The following is a 19,329-nucleotide window of genomic DNA, read 5'->3' as shown; positions in this document are numbered from 1 at the left end:
GGGATTTGTTTATATACATTACAGACTGGCAGATAGATATGTAGGTAGACAGGAATGTTGGTAGATAGGGTAGGTAGCTAGACAGGTAGACTGGTAGGTAGGTAGACAAGTAGACATGTAGGTAGGCAGGTAGGTATGGTAAGGTAGGAAGGTAAGTAGATGTATGTAGGAAGACAGGTAAGTAGGGCAGGTAGGTAAGGTAGGGTAGGTTGGTAGGTAGACAAGTACATAGGCAGGTAGGTAGAGCAGGCAGGTAGACATGTAGGTAGGTAGACAGGTAGGTAGGCAGGAAGGTAGGTAGGGTAGGTAGTAGGGATGTGATGGTGAGGAAATTTCCCACCAGTTAATTGATGTGTGACAACACCGGTAATACCGCTATCACCGACACTGGAGTTTTCCCCCTCTTTTCCCCCTCACTTTTAAATCGCTTATGAATGCTCATGCAGCCATGCTCAAAATTAGCGGCAATTCGGTGGAGACAATTGCTTGAATGGTGGGTTCATTATTATTCTTAATGAAAAACACAACAACAAAACTTGCCTATATGAAACATAGAACTATTTCACTTTGAAACCAAATCTTTCGGCATCATCTTGTCAGTCGTCTCACTCTTCTTGTCAGTAAGCTCGCCTCACTCTCGTCAAGTGATAAATGAAATCTGACTCCTGCAGCTGATCTGTGCTGCAACTCTCGTTTGACTCACGCTGAATTGAGCAGACACGTTCAGTTATTAGTAGTTTGTAGTGTCTAACTGAACTAAATGATTTTTATCACTATAAAAATTCAAAACAAGCATAGTAGGTAGATAGGTAGACATGCACTTAGGCAGACAGGTTGGTAGGTTGGTAGGTAGGGCATGTTGGTAGACATGTTTGTAGGCAGACAGGCAAGTAGGTAGGGTAGGGTAGGGTAGGGTAGGGTATGTAGGTAGGTAGACAAGTAGGTGGGTTGGTAGGTATACAGGTAGGTAGGATTGATAGGTAGACATGTAGGTAGGCAGACAAGTAGGTAGGTAGACAGACACGTATGTAAACTAGTAAATAGGTAGACAGGTAGGTAGAATAGATAGGTAGACAGGTAGGCAGGACAGGTAGGTAGAAACATATTAAGGTAGTCACACATTTTAAGTATAGATGAAGTGACCAAATATTTTTTTGGGCCCACTGTATATCTTAATATAAATTTGTAAAAATGTGGGAAGTTCTCTAAGAACAAGATCATTTTAGATGGTTGAAAGTAAATGGGAATTTACTTTCTTGAACATGTGCCACAAGATCAAAGATAGGGAAAACAATTGAAACACGAAATGAAAAGCACAACAAATCAAAACACGATCTGATCAAGGACTGCGGGACGACGGATCACTCTGGCAGGGACAAACCTCTGGTTTCTTCCAGTGTGTGATAAACAGGGATAACAGAGAGAATACAGGAAGTTTTTGTACATTGTAAAAGAGCTGGAACTTGCTCTGCAACTTGTGTGCACTTAACAAGACGTTCTTTGACTCCATCGTCATTATTTCTGTGTTAGTAAAGATATTAATTTATTTTAACAGCAATCATGCCACAATACAGCATTAAAAAGAGCAATTCAAAAAACTGATTATGTTCATCAAGTTTTACATGCTTTTTCAGATGTCTTTGGCCTTGTTCAGACAGGTGTCAAAAATCCATTTTTTGGTGTATCTATCTCAGATACATTTAAAATTTTGTAATCTGCAGACAACAATAAATAAAAATGTCCCAACATGATCCAAACCGCATTCAAAGGTGGTTGGAAAATATATTAATATGTCTCCTGCGTATGTCTCAGTGGTCACACTGGATCATTTTTCTATAACTGTGTTCAAATTGACACATTTTTACCAACTCTTTCTCTTATAAATTTATTGGCATTTTGACATATAGCTAATATGAGACTACAGGTGAGTGATTTTGGACAGCTTATTCATTAATGTGTGGAATACAGTTAAACCTCCAGTGCTTTTATTACTATATTACTTACATTACCGTAGCAAATGCATCATTACTACATAATCACTAATCAGTGTAGATATACTGGACATTGGCGACAGTATCTGAACAAACAGATTTCATTACTTACAAAATGGCAGTCAGTCCAAAAGATCGGATTAATGTGCAGTTTGAACAAAGCCTGTTTTTTATTTATTTATTTATTTATTTTTTTAAAAGAACTAATATATAGCACAGTAGTGCACCAGCTAAACAAATAAAAATATACACAATAGCACCATGCAACAAAGAGATACATCGTCAAGATATTAAAACAACCGGACCTGGGAAAGTCCAGTTCCACTTTACTGCAAAGTGTGATTTTAACACTTGCTTCTCAAATAAACATGGTAATAACTAGAAAGATGGCTGTCTGCAGCATAAAAGGGCTTAGTCGCATTAGTTGTGGAGAGGTGGGAATAGAGGGACTATAAGACTAAACAGCAGTTTACATGCAAGTGTTACACTCACTATGGGGCGGTGGAACATTCAAGGGCGAATGACCACTCAAGGTGTGTATATTTTGGGGCTGGATAACAGAATTATAGACATGGAAAAAATGTACATGTGAGCGGGCAAAAATTAATTTGTTGTTGTATTTTTAAGATGATAAACTCTTAAAATTTCCTTGTGGGCACATAATGTAATTTGAGATAGAGATTTGAACCAGTTACCTTCTTGTACATGTAAAGCTGCTGGGAGGAGGGGTAACATGGGTCAGTTAAAGGGGTGAAAGTGTGAGCATGGGGGAGGTGGGTGTCACAGTTGTCCTACACCTTCTTTTCAGAAGTTAGCGGCTAGGTGACGTTAGTCATTACCTTCTCATCTGGTATGCACTGCCGTACATTCTCCAGATAGCTGCGGATATCCTCTACGTTAGTGTAGCGCAGCAAGATTCGCGCAAAATCCTCCTCACTGATGGTGGTCATGCCTTTGGAATAGGTCAGGAACTCAATCTCCAACATCTCAGTTTGCAGGTTATCCATAAATCTGAAAGCACAGTGACCGCAATAAGATTCAGAATGTAAAGAATTAAAACTTTAAGATGAAATGTGTCATTTCTGTAACATTAGCAGCAAAAAATGGAATGACGAAAAAAAGTCAATGGTATTTGCCCATGCAAAACTCAATGCTATGTGCCAGCAGGCCTGGCTCCACAAGGGGGCCAGGGTGGGCCTGCCCCACCCAATCAGCAGCTTGGCCCACCATGGCCCCACACCAAAAAACAACCTCTCTCTCCCACACTGACGCAATGTCAAGACAATGTCTTGAGGCTTGGTAACCATAGCGCATAAGCGGAATAACTGACGCTGTGCCGTTGAATTATTAGAAACTTAATGCATTATTTTTCTAATAATTCAATGGCCCATCATAAATTATTCCTTACTTTTAAAAAGTTTGTTCCAGTTTTTTTATTACATTCTGCAAAATAAATAAAATAAAATAAAATAGTTTTAAGTTGTTTTAAATAAAATAAAAAATGTTTTTTGAAGCATTTTAATCCCGGCCTCAAACACATTTAAAAGAAAATAATTTTCCATAAATTATATTGGTAATATTTGACATGTGAGATTAATTTTGAAGCATTAAACAAAAATGTATCATTAAATTTGACATCATTTTCTAAACAGAAGCATAAAACAAGTAATTTGTGCTACTAAAAAATAGTACAACAGTGTTACTAATAATCCCTTTCAAAACATGCCACTTTTGATATAAAATCTAAAATTACAAAATTGTTACAAAATCTGTTATGAGGACAAAATAAAATAATATTAAAAAATTTAAAATTTTAAAAAAATTTCTAACAAAAATATAATGCATATTGTTAACAGAACACCTCCGGCCCACCTTGCATCTCAAAGCTGGAGATGGGACTGTGTGCCAGGATGTTGCCACCTGCAGTACACCCTAGCAACAACATATGTTGTTGCTAGGGTGTACTGCAGGTGGTTTCTATGATGGCCATGTGTCTTTATGATATTAGAGTTCCTAGATATGGATTTGTATGTAATTCTATGTAATTCATGGGATTTGGTTCATCTGCGTCAATATCTGCGAGGAAAAATATCTAAAAATGCTGCACAACACTGCACAATAACAGTCAATCATAACATATTTGATGTTTAATATACATTTATTTGGACCAATGATATTGAATTGTGGGTGGGGCTACCTGGTGCTACACACCAGAAGTAGAAACAAAGTGAAGGGCAAAATGTCTTGTCACTTATAGTGACTGTTTATGACAAATTACATTTCACATTTACACAAATGTTCAAAAGTTTTGGTCAGTAAGAAATTAATAGTTTTATTCAGCAAGGATGCATTCAAATGTACAAAAGTGACAGCAAAACATTGATAATAGTACAATAGATTTCTATCTCTAATAAATGCCGTTCTTTTGAACTTCCTATAAAATAAAAATAATGTATCGCGGTTTCAACAAAAATATTAAAGTAGCATAACTGTTTTCACCATAATAGGAAATGTTTCTTGAGCACCAAATCAGCATTTTAGATGATTTCTGAAGGATCATGTGACACTGAAGACGAGTAATGCTGAAACATCACAGTAATAAATGTATTAAAAATAGAACTAATTTAAATTATTATTTTAAATTGTAATATTTCACAATATTTCCTTCTACCTGCTTGATGGATATTATTTCTTATGTATCTTTCCATGTCTAGTGGGGATGAATAAGTGCCATGTTTTTACACACAAGTCGTCATACCTGTAGAAGTCGTCAAACGTCAGCTCCGCCTTTCCCTTCTTGCCAAAGAAGTGCACGAGCAGAGTGGTGTCAATCATCATGTTCTCATCAGCACGCTGCCATTGGTGAGGAGTGGCGGTAAAGAGAGCAAAACGAGAAAGAAGAAACTATGACAAAAATCTAGCTGTTTTTGGAATAAGAAAGCAGTCCGTCATAGGCTTGCTGAGCCATTCAAAATACCAGCCATCCAGTGCCTGAAAGTGTGCATCCATTTATATTGTCTCCCCTAGCACACAGAGGACATGTTCTGAGTAGACATGCAGATCTTTATACCATTAGTGGGTGAGAATGGCATAAAGACTGTATATTAGACTGAAACAGAAACACAAAGAGCAATGATGCACAGAAATGCACACAAACATGCCAATTGTGTACATATAGAGACCCTGTATACACCTGGTATATTCAATTACCACTGAATGGTGTTTAAAAGAGCCATTCACAAAACCTTTTGGAGTCCACTTGTTTATAGTGATAACCAAAAATTAATACCAGGTGTAAATGGGGTCGAGCCAGTATAGGACATAGATCGAGACAAGACATCAAAAGCAAAGACACACAAAGCATCCACATCGCATGCATTTCTACGGCAAACTTTCACACAGGAGTATCTGCGGGAGATTTGTGAAAGAAACGCACACATGTGAGCAGATTCCACCTTTCCTTCTCTGAACAAAATCTTCTGTTTGTTTAAACTCCTTAACACTAATGTTCAAGATCAATTTGAGTGATCTAACAAGTGTCAAGATTGCTTTTTCAGTGGAGCTCAGGATAAGGCGTTCATTCGCCAGTTCAAAAAAAAAAAAAAAAAAAAAAAAAGTAGTAGCGTGGCATGGCATTCAAAAAAACTGGAAGAAGGTGGTTGAAAGGTGCAAGGCCAGATTAGGTTGTATTTTTCTCTCTATCCATGCTTCACCATCATCTGCAAGAGGAGCCTATCATGCTGAAACTAGGTAAGGCATAAACTCCAAACAGCTCTTTGTCCCTGGTTATGGGCCTCTGTGCAATAAAGCGAGCCAGAATGCAAGTCCATGCCACTGCTGTACCTCTAGCTTAAAATCCTATCCATGAAGATACAATCAGAGGAAAGTTATAAAGAGAGAAAAAATGATTCTGTTTCACTAGCCAGATCGTCTCAGACACATATCGCCAAGCTTGGTGTTTTATCAACACAGTGTTAAAGAAGAGCAATAAACAAACAAACAAACAAATAAATAAATAAATAAATAAAAGTCAAAGTTGTAAAACTGTTCTGATATGCCTGATTAACCCAGGGTGGAAATGGTATCATTTGATCCCCACAGAAAGCTTGTTTCAAAACAAAACAAAGCAAGACAAAAAACAAAACAAAACAAAACAAAACAATTGAGATAACATTTAAAATAAAAAGTCACAAATTGTGAGATAAAAATTCACAATTGTGATAAAGATTTTATTTATCTATTTGTTAACAGGAGCTCATAAGAGACTGTTCCAACCATTTTCACAAAGGCTATTCCAAAAAAAAAAAAAAAAAAAAAAAAAGGCTGTAAAGATGGTGTCTTCTAAAATACTTTGTTTTAGCTCAATTCTAAGGCAGCATCATATACATCCACGTACATTGCAGCTTTATCTAAGATGGTGGAGTCGACAGGGAATTTCTGCAGATTGTTAATATACTCATATATTTCATTTAATACTGAAAATATTTGAATAAAAAAAGCAGTTCCACCTAATTAAAACACACTATTTCATCCAATATTTGAGTGTGCTGCATTTTTGTGTGTATTGTAACGTTGCAACTCTTCTGAAAACAGCTGTAAGTGTTGGATGGAGAAGCATTATATACTTATGACAATCATGGGGCAAATCCATAGTGACAATATATAGAGATGGATTGTATATTAAATATATAAATGTCTGCAAATGTTAGATTTGCTGGAATCTGTGCCAACTTTAGATCTGTAAAAATGTTTTCTGAGATTTGGTATGGATCAATTTCAAAAATTGAAATGTTGCATGTTTTTTTTTTTTTTTAAATAAACTTTCTGGACTTTAAGTTCAGTGTGTGGACATCCATTCAAATCCAAAAAACAGCATTTTTTCTTGGTATCTCTGTTCATGTATTTTTGTATTTACCCCCATTATTTTGCCATGCTGATGGTCGTAAATATGCAGAAAAGGTGCAGAAAAGCCATGTGATTAAAACTGATGGATTGATAAATTATTATCTTTCCTTTATCTAAAACATAGCTGTTTTTCCCATTTCACAATTTCATCATCAATCTGCTGGAAGTGTGACATCACAGCACTGTGGTTACAGGAAACCATTAATGTGAGGTCATCATTACATGTAACATCACAGCCAGGCCCACAGTGTGACTTAGACAAGGCCTGAGGCCTTTTACTCTTTGATCTAAAAACAGCGGTAAAAACAGTGATTACTGCTGTCGACTTCTAAGATGAGTAACCCCAGTCACACTTCCACACATGCTAGCATGCACCCTTTAGCCCACAAATACACAATGTCTGGTACCTTGCAGTTGTCAGCTCAGACAAACAGACCTGTCTAACTGCTGTGTCATCTGAGGAAGCCAAGCTGAAATTACCCTTTCATTGTGAATAACAGACTAAATAAATACAGGGCATCTGCACACAGCTCTCCACAATCATTAAACTACTGCTTCCTACAGACGCCCTCTATTAGCCATCAGAACACAAACACACCATCAGGATGAGCAGACTGAATCGGTGTACAAACAAAGGCCTTTAATGTGCCTCGCAGCTGTGAGCATTTGCAATATTTTTTGGTATTAGTCGCAGTCAAATACAGACAGAATATCAGAACAACATCTGAACATAGACACCGATAAGCTGAAATTACAAAAACGATTAACTGATAAAAAAAAAAAAAAAAAATACAGCAATTCTTTGCAATACTATAATCATATTCTTAATTCTTAAATCTGTTTTTTTCTTGTTTTCCAGTAAAATATCAAAACTTCCCTTTGATTATATATATATATATAAAAGAGTAAAAAATAAAATGGTAATATGTTATTTGATAAAATATATTTAATTGTGTCTGTTTCTCAAAATTGTGCCTTTATATTCCACAATTGTGACTACTTTATCTCACAATTATTATTATTTTTTTTTACTCTGATACGGAAACAAGCTTTTGAAAAATTCCCTTATATTATTATAATCTCATAAGACATATTCTCTGAACACAAGATGTCTCACAAAATTTTGCCTATATCAGGTAAATTTACAACAAATTTATCTAGTTTAAAGGATGTTCAGATGTTTTTTGTGGAAAACAGAACAAAGTTACTGAATTTGATATGATTTTTTTGGAGTGAAGCATCAGAAACAGATTTACTAAAAGATCAACAGTTGATAACATACATAAAAAAGAGGGATGAAACTAATAAAAATAAACAAAAGAATAATCGTAGGTCATTAAATGACAATGACCAATGTTAGGGTTAAGGTGGATATAGGGTTGGGATGCTGAAACATGAAGGAGGAATGAGAGTTACAATGTACCTTTTTTCAGGTGAGACCATTGTGTTAGGGATGGCTAGGGACGAATAAAAACATGGGATGAGACAGGAGGACAGAGGGCTATGGCTGTACCTCTGCCAGGTCAGAAAACAGGGCTTGGCTCGCGCCACGTCTCAGCATGTCCCAGTAGCTCCTGGGCACAAACTCCTGACTCTCTTTTTTTAGTACCTGCAGAGGGGTTAGCATGAGATGGAAAGCTGTTATCATGTTAGCTTCTATAGACAGGGTTAAATAGATGATGTGTCGGATGGTCTCTCAGATCTTTCTGGACTGTTAAGGACATATTGCAAATATATCAACTAAAACCAATCAAATATACTGTACTGTATGAAAGATAAATAAGAAGATTGGGGTTTGGAGGGGGGGATTGGTTGATGTTAGCCAAATGCTAATTGTATGATGTTCTATGATGTGTGTGATCAATAATCTGGGATATTAACCAAGGCTGGAAGGTATTAAATATCAGCATATAGTGTTTACCAATATACCTATGAAATGGCTCAGAATGTCATCATGTCCTCATTCACTCACAGTATTCAGTTTACACCATGACTCTGTTGAATTCTTGATTATGATTGGTTGAGTCAATTTTCTGTAACTGCACAGCTATGGAATAGATTCAGGTTTGTTTACAGATGCATATCACCTCAGATGCATATTTTTCAGACTCTTTTGAACAGTGGCTCAGACTGTTTTGAAGCAATATTCTGGCATAAGAAAGGTTTTTTTTTTTTTTTTTTTTTTTTTTTTTCTCCATGGGGTTCTTGAGATAAATGCATGGAGTAAACATGATATAAGCAAAATAATTGATTTTGAACAGTTGAATGATTGAAAATGACTGCATACACATTTACAACATGGCAGCGTGTGCATTTTCAATAATTCAATGATTTGCCTCAATTATTCTGTACAAATTTATTGAATACAGAGGCTGAGAGACTAAAGGTGACACATCAGGTTAAGAAAAACTACGGACAATGCTGCTCTTTCACTCTGTCATTCTGTCATTCTGTACGTGATTCACAGATACACAGAGTGGCTTTATCCAAACATCACATAACCACAAAAAGGACCACCAGCTCAGGAAGGCTTTCATGGAAATTCTTGTATAGATGTTTGTGTTTGTACTTGAGTTGACCGTGTGTTTGTTCGTGAAAGTGGAAAGTTTTATTTTTTTATTTTCATTTATATTTTCAGTTGTTTTCAGTGTCATCAAATTTGTCTCAGATATTTCCAATATCATTTCAGAAAAAAATAAAAATTATTTTTTTAAATATATATTTTATTATTATTATTATTATTTTATTATACTGTTATAGTATAGAGCTACACTACCTTTCAAAGAAGTCTCTTATGCTCACCAAGGCTGCATTTATTTGATAAAAATACAGTAAAAACAGTTAAATTTGTGAAATATTTTTACCAAATATACCAAAAATATTTTATCAAAATAACTGCTATTTCAATATATTTTAAAATATAATTTATTCCTGTGATCAAAGCTGAACTGTCAGCAGCCATTACTCCAGTCTTCAGTGTCACATGATCCTTTAGAAACCATCGTAATATGCTGAATTTGTAGTTAAGTAATATATCTTATTATCAGTCTCACTTTATATTAGGTGTCTACTATATGCTAACATTTAAATTAATAATTTATACAATCCACATATTGTGTACATACATGTTTGTACATATAGTTATATATAAGAAGTACCTGAATGTAATTACAGCTGTAATTAATTTCTGTAATTACATTGATAATTACACTGTTGACCATTTTTTATGTAAGTACATAGTAATTACTACTATGGACATAGTTTTATGTCCAATATAAAGTGTGACTTTATGTTGAAAACAAAACAGCTGTGTTGCTTAACATCGTTGAGAAAACAGTTTTTTATTTATTTATTTATTTTTTATTATTATTTAATGAATAGAAATCTTGTAGAACAGCTTTTATTTGAATTAGAAATCTTTTGTAACACTATAAATGTTTTTACTGTCACTTTTGATCAATTTAATGCATCCTTGCTGAATAAAAGTATTAATTTCTTAATTATATACTTGTTGAATGGTAGTGTATACAATTTAGTCTTGAAAGAGTTGAATTGTTGTGTCCATTTAATCTCATTGCTGTCTAGGAGAAACAATCTCAACATCTCATTTGTGATCTTTCTTTTCTTTGGGGTGTCCGTGAGTGAGAGAGATGTAATGTAAGTGATTTAATGTAAGTGAATGTGAAAGACTCCAGAGCTGGCTCAATAGAAAACACATTTTACACCAACAACTCCATCCACTCTTACCCAGACCTGTTCTTTATAGCCCACTGATGAAGTTTGTAACTGACACGTTGTGGTTAAAGAAAAAAAAAATCAATAAGAATGAAATTAGACTGATTGTGGCAAAACACCCACATGCTCTCTGACCTCTGAGGTCCACTCCACCTCCCTTCACATTTTCATTCAGTCATCTGCAGATCTGTCTCATTCTCCCATCATTCCTTCCATGATTTCAAGATTCACACAGAGGTTATAGTTCACAGGTCAGAGGGCCGAGGTTATACATACGCTGTTTACGGGGGCAACCTGATATCCATAGAGCTGCATACTCTACACAGAGACGAGAGGAGAGGTCACAGCATGCGGAAGAGGAGAGGAAGCATAGAACCACATAAGAAGAGATGGACAAAGACAGGTTAAACATGCAAAGAGTAGAAAGTGGTTTAACTACAGGACAGTTGGCACACTTTCGCAAGCTTCCAAGAGGGGATGATATACGACTGGCTCCCTCTCAGACAGACCCTGATAAACTGGACATGTGAATGAGATAAGAAGGGTTATGCACCCAATACAGGCAAAACAAATACAGTCTAGAGGAAGTTTACAGAAGATGGCCAATTGTACTCTGATGTTTTCAAGATATATATGGGATTTTGAGCATCCCATATATAACAAGACTTGTACATTTTCTGAAGAAAATGTGAGCAGTGCTTGCCTGTGCAAAACTCGCCATCATGATGCTAGGTTGTTGTGGCTTGTTGTCATGGTGTTGTTTTGCGTTGTTGCTAAGTTCTGAGTGCTAGGGTGTTGCTAAGAGGTGGCTTTGTGACCCAAGTCAAAAAAGCCCAAGATATGGCTCGGGTCCCTCATTCAACACACTTCAATGGGATTATTAACCCAATTTGTCATCCGACAGCTCAATCGGAAAAATTGTAATTCTACTCAAAAGTAATAAATAAGGATGCACGATATGCACGGTACCATATCAGTTATTGGCCGATATTACACGTATACACTATCGTTTAAAATTTTGAGGTCAGTAAGATTTTTTTTGTCTCTTATGCTCACCAAAACTACATTTATTTGATCAAAAATGCAGTAAAACCAGTAATAATTGTGAAATATTAATGTGAAATATTAGTAAGATTTAAAATAACTGTTTTCTATTTTTAAATATTTTAAAAAGTATAATTCCTGTGATTGCAAATCTGAGTTTTCAGTCTTCAGTGTCACATGAGCCTTCAGAAATCATTCTAATATGTGACCCTGGACCACAAAACCAGACATAAGTGTCAATTTTTTGAAATTGAGATTTATACATCATCTGAAATCATCTGGTTTGTTATGATAGGACAATATCTGGCCCAGATACAACTATTTGAAAATCTGGAATCTGAGGGTGCAAAAAAATCTAAATATTGAGAAAATTGCCTTTAAAGTTGTCCAAATGAAGACCTTAGCAATGCATATCCACTCACAAAAATACATTTTTGTCAGATATATTTATGGTAGGAAATTTACAAAATATCTTCATGGAACATGATCTGTACTTAATATCCTAATGATTTTTGGCATAAAAGAAAAATCGGTAATTTTGACTCATACTGTCACACCCTCACACCACATGGACTTTCAGTTTGTTTGTCTTCATTAGTCACATGTGCTCCTTTGTTCTAGTTTCCTGCCACTAATCATTCACCATGGACACTAACTCACTATCACAGCTGTGTATCCTTAGTTAATCTACTCTTGTGTATATCAGTTGCTGTTTGTGTTCGTTGTCTGGTCTTGTTTCAGTTATGTGCGCATGTAGCTCGACGAGTGTGGATTATTTTAAACCTTGTATTGGAACTTTATTCGTCTTTGCCTTCATCTGCCTGCCTGCCTGCCTGCCTACGCACACGCGTTACACATACAATGTATTGTTGGCTATTGCTACAAATATACCCGTGCGACTTATGCCTGGTTTTGTGGTCCATGGTCACATATGCTGATTTGGAGCTCAATAAATTAATACTAATATACTGTAATACTGTAATGTATAATACTGTACAATATAAAGTTGATGCCTAAATTAACTTATAAAATGCATTTATTATTGGCTTTTCACTATCGGCTTGAATTTTAATATCTGTACATCCCTAGATATAACACAACTTCTCTTTGACAACCTGCATGATTTGGGGTATCATACATATCCGTAGCACACAGGATGATTTATGTGCCAAGGTTTAACACTTAGGGTTAGGGGTTTGCTCATATTACTAACCCCAAGTATGAGCAAAACAAATGGTGATGCAAACACCACTAATTACATGTTACAGTACCAGTATTTCACACCATGTGCTTTCAGAGAGTGCTGAATTCCGTGAGTGTGAATGGATGTCACCCCTCCATTTATATCTTATGTAGAACACTATATAATTTAGTAATGATGTGTTGAAAGATTTGTACACAAAGTATATGCTCCTTTACACAATAACAATATCTCTGATTAAGTTTTCACAACCTGGCAACATTTTTATCCTAGTCTTTTGACAAACAAGCATCATAATTAGATTATAACAAAGCACAATGCTTACAAGCTCAAAGTTGTTGCTAAACAGCCATTCTACTTGGTGTTTTTTTTTTTTTTTTTTTTTTTTTTACTTATAACTCACTGAATCTGACATTTGAAATAAATTACAACACAATTATATGACAAGTACATTTTTCACATTAACATTCTCTTTTTAGAGAGCCGCTCTTAGAAACTAAGAGCCTGTAAAATGACATCAGGACAAGCATACTAATCAAAATAAGCCTAAACTTCTTAAAATTCTCAGTAAAATCATTATCTGTGACATCAAGATTTTGATGAAAAAGTATTAGGTTTGATTAATATGAAATTAATCATTGGCTCATTGTACATTTGGAGCATTTAAAATGACAATAGCAAATATTCTGCCCCATGTCATGTTTGCTCTGATACTGGTTGCCAAGGCACAAAACATAAAGAGCTTTATCATGTATTTCTCTTTATACAGAAGAATAACAAAAGAGGCATCGTTTTAAATAAGAATCCTCAGTAATGTGGAACAAAAGACAATGTGGTAAATAGTGAAAGACAGATACTGCATTCCAAGTCTTTGAACTCCTTTTTATCTCATGAAATTCTCTTGTTTGCATGGCTCTGCAGAAACAGCTTATGGGAGATAGTAGTATAATCCATAAAACTGAACAAGTGGATGAAACCCTTTGCCAATAATATGTACCACTCATTAGTTTTAAAGAACGGAGGCAATTTAGACAATACTGACCATTACTGATTTGCTACAACAAACTTCGCTTTATAAAGCCATATAACTCTACCTCTAAAAATCCCTTTGTGAGAAATGAGAAAGAAATAGGCAATGTATGGAAGCTTGTTTCCGCCATGGAATAAATAAAATGAAATAAAAAAGGACTTTTTTTCTTGCAACTGTTCGCAAAAGTATTTTTCGCAATTCAGACTTTTAGAATTGTGCGATATAAAATCAATTAAAAAGGTAATTGCGACTTTTTATCTCGCAATTCTAAATTTTTTCTTACAGTTGCGAGTTTATATCTCACAATTCAGACTTTACAACTCGAAATTGCAAGACGAACTTTCAGACTTTTTTCCCAGTTGCAAGTTTATATCTTCCAATTCTGACTTTAGTTCTCACAATTCAGACTTTATAACTTGAAATTATGAGACAAAATTTTCAGACTTTTTTCTCCCGCAATTCTGAGTTTATATCTTGCAATTCTGACTTTAATTCTCGAAATTCTGAGTTTATACCTTGCAATTCTGACTTTTTTCCTCACAATCGCGAGTTTATATCTCACAATTCAGACTTTGTAACTCTAAATTGCGAGACAAACTTTTCTGACTTTTTTTTGCAATTCCGAGTCTATAACCTGCAATTCTGACTTTTTTTTTTTTTTTTACTCAGAACTGCGAGTTATAAACTATTCTGTGGTGGAAACAATCTTCCTTACCAATGAGATACTGTCTACACCTCAGTAATTATTAGCATCTAAATATACTGTTTATGGCTCTTTCTACAAACAGAAAACAAAAAATGTCTGAAACCTTAAAAAGGGAAAATCAACCTTAAAAAAAAAAAAAAGTAGGGAAAATGGTAAGAAAATGTTGATCATCAAGCTCAGGAGGTAAAACTAAATGTTCTGAACGCTCTGTGAGGTTAGCACATTTAGAGACATCTAACTTGTTTTTTTTATTTGTATGATTTAGTTATTTTTCCAAATTAAATGTGCAAATGTGTAAAACTATCATTTTTATACAGGATTATAATTTTAAGTTCACAATTTGGGATAACTGGAACTGAAAAACAGATTACAATATTATTATAAACAAAAATCCTGATATCAACTTACAAGTTGAGCAGATTTTTCAGCATCTCCTTTTCTTCCTTTCTTCTCATTTTTCTTTCGGAAGATTTCTTGCAACTATTAAAAGAAGTAGAGAAGGAATAAAGCAAATAAATAAAGATGAATGATTAATTAACCAAGACGATTGTTTAAAAACAAACTTCTAAGGCTAGATTCTACACTCTATCCACTCACCACGAGAAATTCCCGTTTATCCACCATCTGGTTACCGTCAGCGTCAAACATGTTAAAGGCAATCTTAAAGCCTGCATGAGGCTCTGAAGAATAGATGTGAAAAGAATGTTAAATTATTATAATATGCTGTACCATGTATATAATAAAACAATGCTATGTATAAATGTATTTGCTCATTTAGCACTGCAAATTTTGCAGTAAATCTGGTTAACCACTTTTAAACATTTCAACCACTAGGTGGCTAAATCAGAGATCAGATCAGAGGTGAGGCCCACATTTGTAAGAACCTGTTATCACCCCAAGAACTTCCAATACACTTTTGCTTTCACCACTTTTCCTTTCATCACTCTCTTCAGGTGTTTTTCAACCCATCAAGAGCCACATGTCTCCACTTTGTTATGTTGCCCAAGCAACAGCAGAAGAGAGAACACATGTTAGGCAGTTCATTTCTGTTTATACTGTGTGTTACAGCTACTTTAAGATGCTAGCTTAGTCAGACAACTCTGTACAGATGGACAATCATAAATTAGATCTCAGTTATTTCTCCTAAACAGTACATGGAGAACAAATGAAGATTTTTGTTTAAGTCTCCTGCTTCTCATATTTTTACCTTGAGGAAAAGACCCAAGTATTCTCACACATGAATGTTTCATCTGAACAATAACAAACTGTGCTTGGATTTGCCAAGATATTATCTAAGTCTGAGATAATTTGAACACAAATATTTCACATATAATTCTCCCTTCACAAAACAATCTGGGCTATGTTATCCACATTCATTAATATATGTGCAGTTACTGATATACAATTACTGTAATACAGCATTTGTCTCTTTTGTTTCTAGATAAATGACAAATGTATATGGAACTTTATATTTGCATAAGCAAAAATGTATATTTTTTAATGCTGTAAGTGATCAAGATTTTTTTTTTTTACAACTTTAAAGCAATTTTTTGATGTCACTAGAATTTTTAAAAGTACTATATTTTGTCAACACCACAAATTAAATTAATATTACATATTAAAAATTAAAAATTTCCCTCTTCTTGACTTACAAACTTGAAAAACGACGTCCAACTGGGATCCTGATTACGGACATTTTTAGGGAATTCAAATTATTTTGTTAGTCACACAAAATTGGATAAATGGTGACAAAATTGTGTAAAAATTTACACTTTTCAAGTAACATATAAATTCAAGACTACTCTAAAATTGAAATTCAATTTGTATATTAGTACTGATACTTTTTATGGTTATAGACAAAAATTGTGTCCACTATATATATATATATATATATATATATGAGAAACATTTGGCATTTAAATTAGATATAACTGAGAATATAGTCTTGTGATCTTTGAAATAGAAATCTCTCTCAACCTCTGTTCTCTGGCACAAAGTCTGAAACGTTGACAAACATGCAGTGAGTAAAATGTGAACTTGAGTGAAACTTTTTTGGGTGAGGGTGAGAGTCTGGGTGGGCCTTGTCTGAGTCTGAGCCACACTATAGACATAAAACATCCATGGTCCAGAACGATCCTTGATTCATGTTTAAAATAGGAACCATAGTGTGCTGATTTCAAAAGAGAGGGGCACAGAAAAATAAAGCATGGGATAAGAATGAAAGGTTAAGGGAGGGAGACAGAGGAAGAAAAGATAGAGAGATAGAGGTCATACTCACTTGTCAGAATGCAGAGCAGAAAGAGATACTCCGTGTAAGCGATGATGCCTGAAAAAGGATATCAAAGGATCACATCCATTCTGCTAATGTACAGTAACACACTAACAACCTTCAAATGGCCACGTCTTCCCTTTTTATAATCTCTCCTTTTTCTTTTTACTCTTTGTCTAAACTGAAAACTCAGGAGGCGGCTCATCTGAAGCTTGGATTAAAATGTTTACTGATTTTCAAAGCTATGGGCCTCCAGAGATAGATGGAGTCACATACCCTTTTCCCTTCTTCTCCTGCTCAAACAAAAAAAAGGACAAGTAATCCCCCCTTTCATGACGATAACATCTAAAAAGGTGCCTCTCGGCTAAAGTGTCCGTCTACATTTAGGCAACATTTGCCCCGCGTTTGGCCCACACACTGAAGCTGAAGACTTTGACACAGTGAGTGACCGCCATGGAGACAGAGGCTGCGTTCAAAGGCTTCTGTTTGGATAAGGGTGTTCTAGAGGCATCCGTCAGAACAAGGAGATGTGCCCCATTTAGACAGGGAACTGTCCCTGCTTTTGTTAGACTCGTGAGAAAAGTGGCAAAGTAGAGTACGAAGGACCGAGAGAGTGAGAGTCAAAAGAAAAGCGAAAAAGAGACAAAGCGAGGTGGGCTGATGGAAAGATGGAAGTCCTGTAAAGGCACTGGGGGAGGGCAGACAGAAGGGATAAGTTTTCCTACACCTCCACTGAAAGTGTTCCTCTCCACAGCTTCTGTGTGAAGGGGGACATGGAGACAGTAGCAGGCATACAGATAGTTCAGGGTGAGTGGACTGAGTGTTACGGGACACTGCCTGTGCGCCTTCGGGAGGAAAACCTGACACTGAAAATTCAACCCAACACCCGCAGTCTCACACACTCACTCAAGCAATACAGAGGCATTCAAAGTCCACTGAGCAAAAGAGACAAGATTTGGGTACATTTACTTATATTCCTTAGAAGGAACTTATTCCTAGATAAGCGTTCCCTCTGCCAGAGCTCTCAAATCTCATGTCTGGAATAGATGTTTTATGGAATAAAGAAAATAATACAGGGTTTATAATGGCACACACACACAAAAAAAGATAAAGGTAAACTATTCCTTTAAAATTCACTGTGAATTCTGTGGTTTGAGTTAAATTGTCATTAGACTTGCAGACTCTGGGTCAAAGGTTATCATTGGGGATCTGAAACAAATTTAAAGACATTAATTGATGTCTAAAAGCTGCTTTAAACTAGTAAAACAACGCTTTTAGCGGCAGACATTTTGTTCATGTTTATATGCTGCTTACATACGCAGTAAATCTTTGTTTTGAGCAGGGCTCCTTAAATGAAGAGGTGCTGTTTTACATTCCATTCATTCCTGTTCAATACAGTCCCAATTTTAAGGATGGATTGTCTCTTAAATGCCAAATCTGATGTGTTTGTATGAGATGATTCATACTTTTAAGGGTTTGCATACCGATCGTTCTCAAGAAAGGTCTGGTTCCTGATCTGGATGCATATCAACAGTAATGGAAAATATTTGCAGAATTTTTGTTATGAGAAAACATGCACAAAAGTGCCATTCATTTATACAGTCTGTATTAGTGGTTCTCAACAAGATTTTACATGGACCCAACACACACAAAACTTAAAATCAAATATTAACCATCAACTGCACAGGTTCAACAGTAAGATGAGGATGAGGACAAGTCACATAACCTGACTATGTTGTCTAATCTGGCTGGCTTCCAAGTGACAGAATTTTTGCAAACATACTGCTTAATTTGGACAAATGACCTCTGACATGAAAAACAAAAGGTACGGGATGTGTTTTCTCATCATTTCTTAAAAGTAAGATTTTCTATTTATTTGCCATCATAACAATGCATGACTACATGGTTAGTCTATTTTAAATACTAAATACTAAATGTATTTTTAGAGTCTGCATTTATGTATGTATGTATGTATGTATTTATTTGCAGTTAAAGTTCAATTAAGTAAATTTAAGCAAAATGAACATGCAGGCCAGGATACTATTTTTCTAGAAAAAACCCATTATTTTAAAGAAACAATCATACGCAAATATAAATAAATAAATAAAAACCGAACACATTTGCTATAATGTATTATTTAAAAAAAAAAAAAAAATATATATATATATATATTTTTTTTTTTTCTCCTTAAAATAATACATTATAGCAAATATGTGTTCGGATTTATTTATTTATTTTGAGTATGATTTTTTTTCTCTCTTAAAATAATATTAATAATAATAATAATTATATATATATATATATATATATATATATATATAATTAAACAAACAAACAATTCAATATTTTTTGGAACCCAAACATATATTTGCTATAATATATGTTTAATATTAAATATTATACTAATAATTAGTATAATATATGTATAATATAATGTATTATTTTACA

At 34.8% G+C, this 19,329-nt stretch overlaps 1 protein-coding gene across 7 annotated transcripts in view; it reads right to left on the bottom strand.

The window, feature by feature from the left end:
• micu3a (mitochondrial calcium uptake family, member 3a) overlaps positions 1-19,329 on the bottom strand; it is a 31,380-nt gene that overhangs the window by 5,258 nt on the left and 6,793 nt on the right. For 2 of the 7 annotated variants that reach the window (XM_051903168.1, XM_051903149.1), the window contains exons 5-12: positions 16,891-16,938; positions 15,210-15,292; positions 15,021-15,092; positions 10,908-10,949; positions 8,410-8,505; positions 5,835-5,849; positions 4,750-4,844; positions 2,831-3,002 (exon numbers count right to left, since the gene is read on the bottom strand). In XM_051903168.1, the coding sequence (XP_051759128.1) occupies positions 2,831-3,002; positions 4,750-4,844; positions 5,835-5,849; positions 8,410-8,505; positions 10,908-10,949; positions 15,021-15,092; positions 15,210-15,292; positions 16,891-16,938 (623 nt within the window). The remainder of the gene's footprint in view (positions 1-2,830; positions 3,003-4,749; positions 4,845-5,834; positions 5,850-8,409; positions 8,506-10,907; positions 10,950-15,020; positions 15,093-15,209; positions 15,293-16,890; positions 16,939-19,329) is intronic. The other 5 variants (XM_051903175.1, XM_051903160.1, XM_051903184.1 and 2 more) reach the window with 5 other exon arrangements.

This window comes from Ctenopharyngodon idella, chromosome 1 (assembly GCF_019924925.1).
Source record: "Ctenopharyngodon idella isolate HZGC_01 chromosome 1, HZGC01, whole genome shotgun sequence".
Taxonomy (NCBI): Eukaryota; Metazoa; Chordata; class Actinopteri; order Cypriniformes; family Xenocyprididae; genus Ctenopharyngodon; species Ctenopharyngodon idella.
Note: the sequence above shows the minus strand (reverse complement) of the source record. Positions and strands in the feature narration are given on the sequence as shown.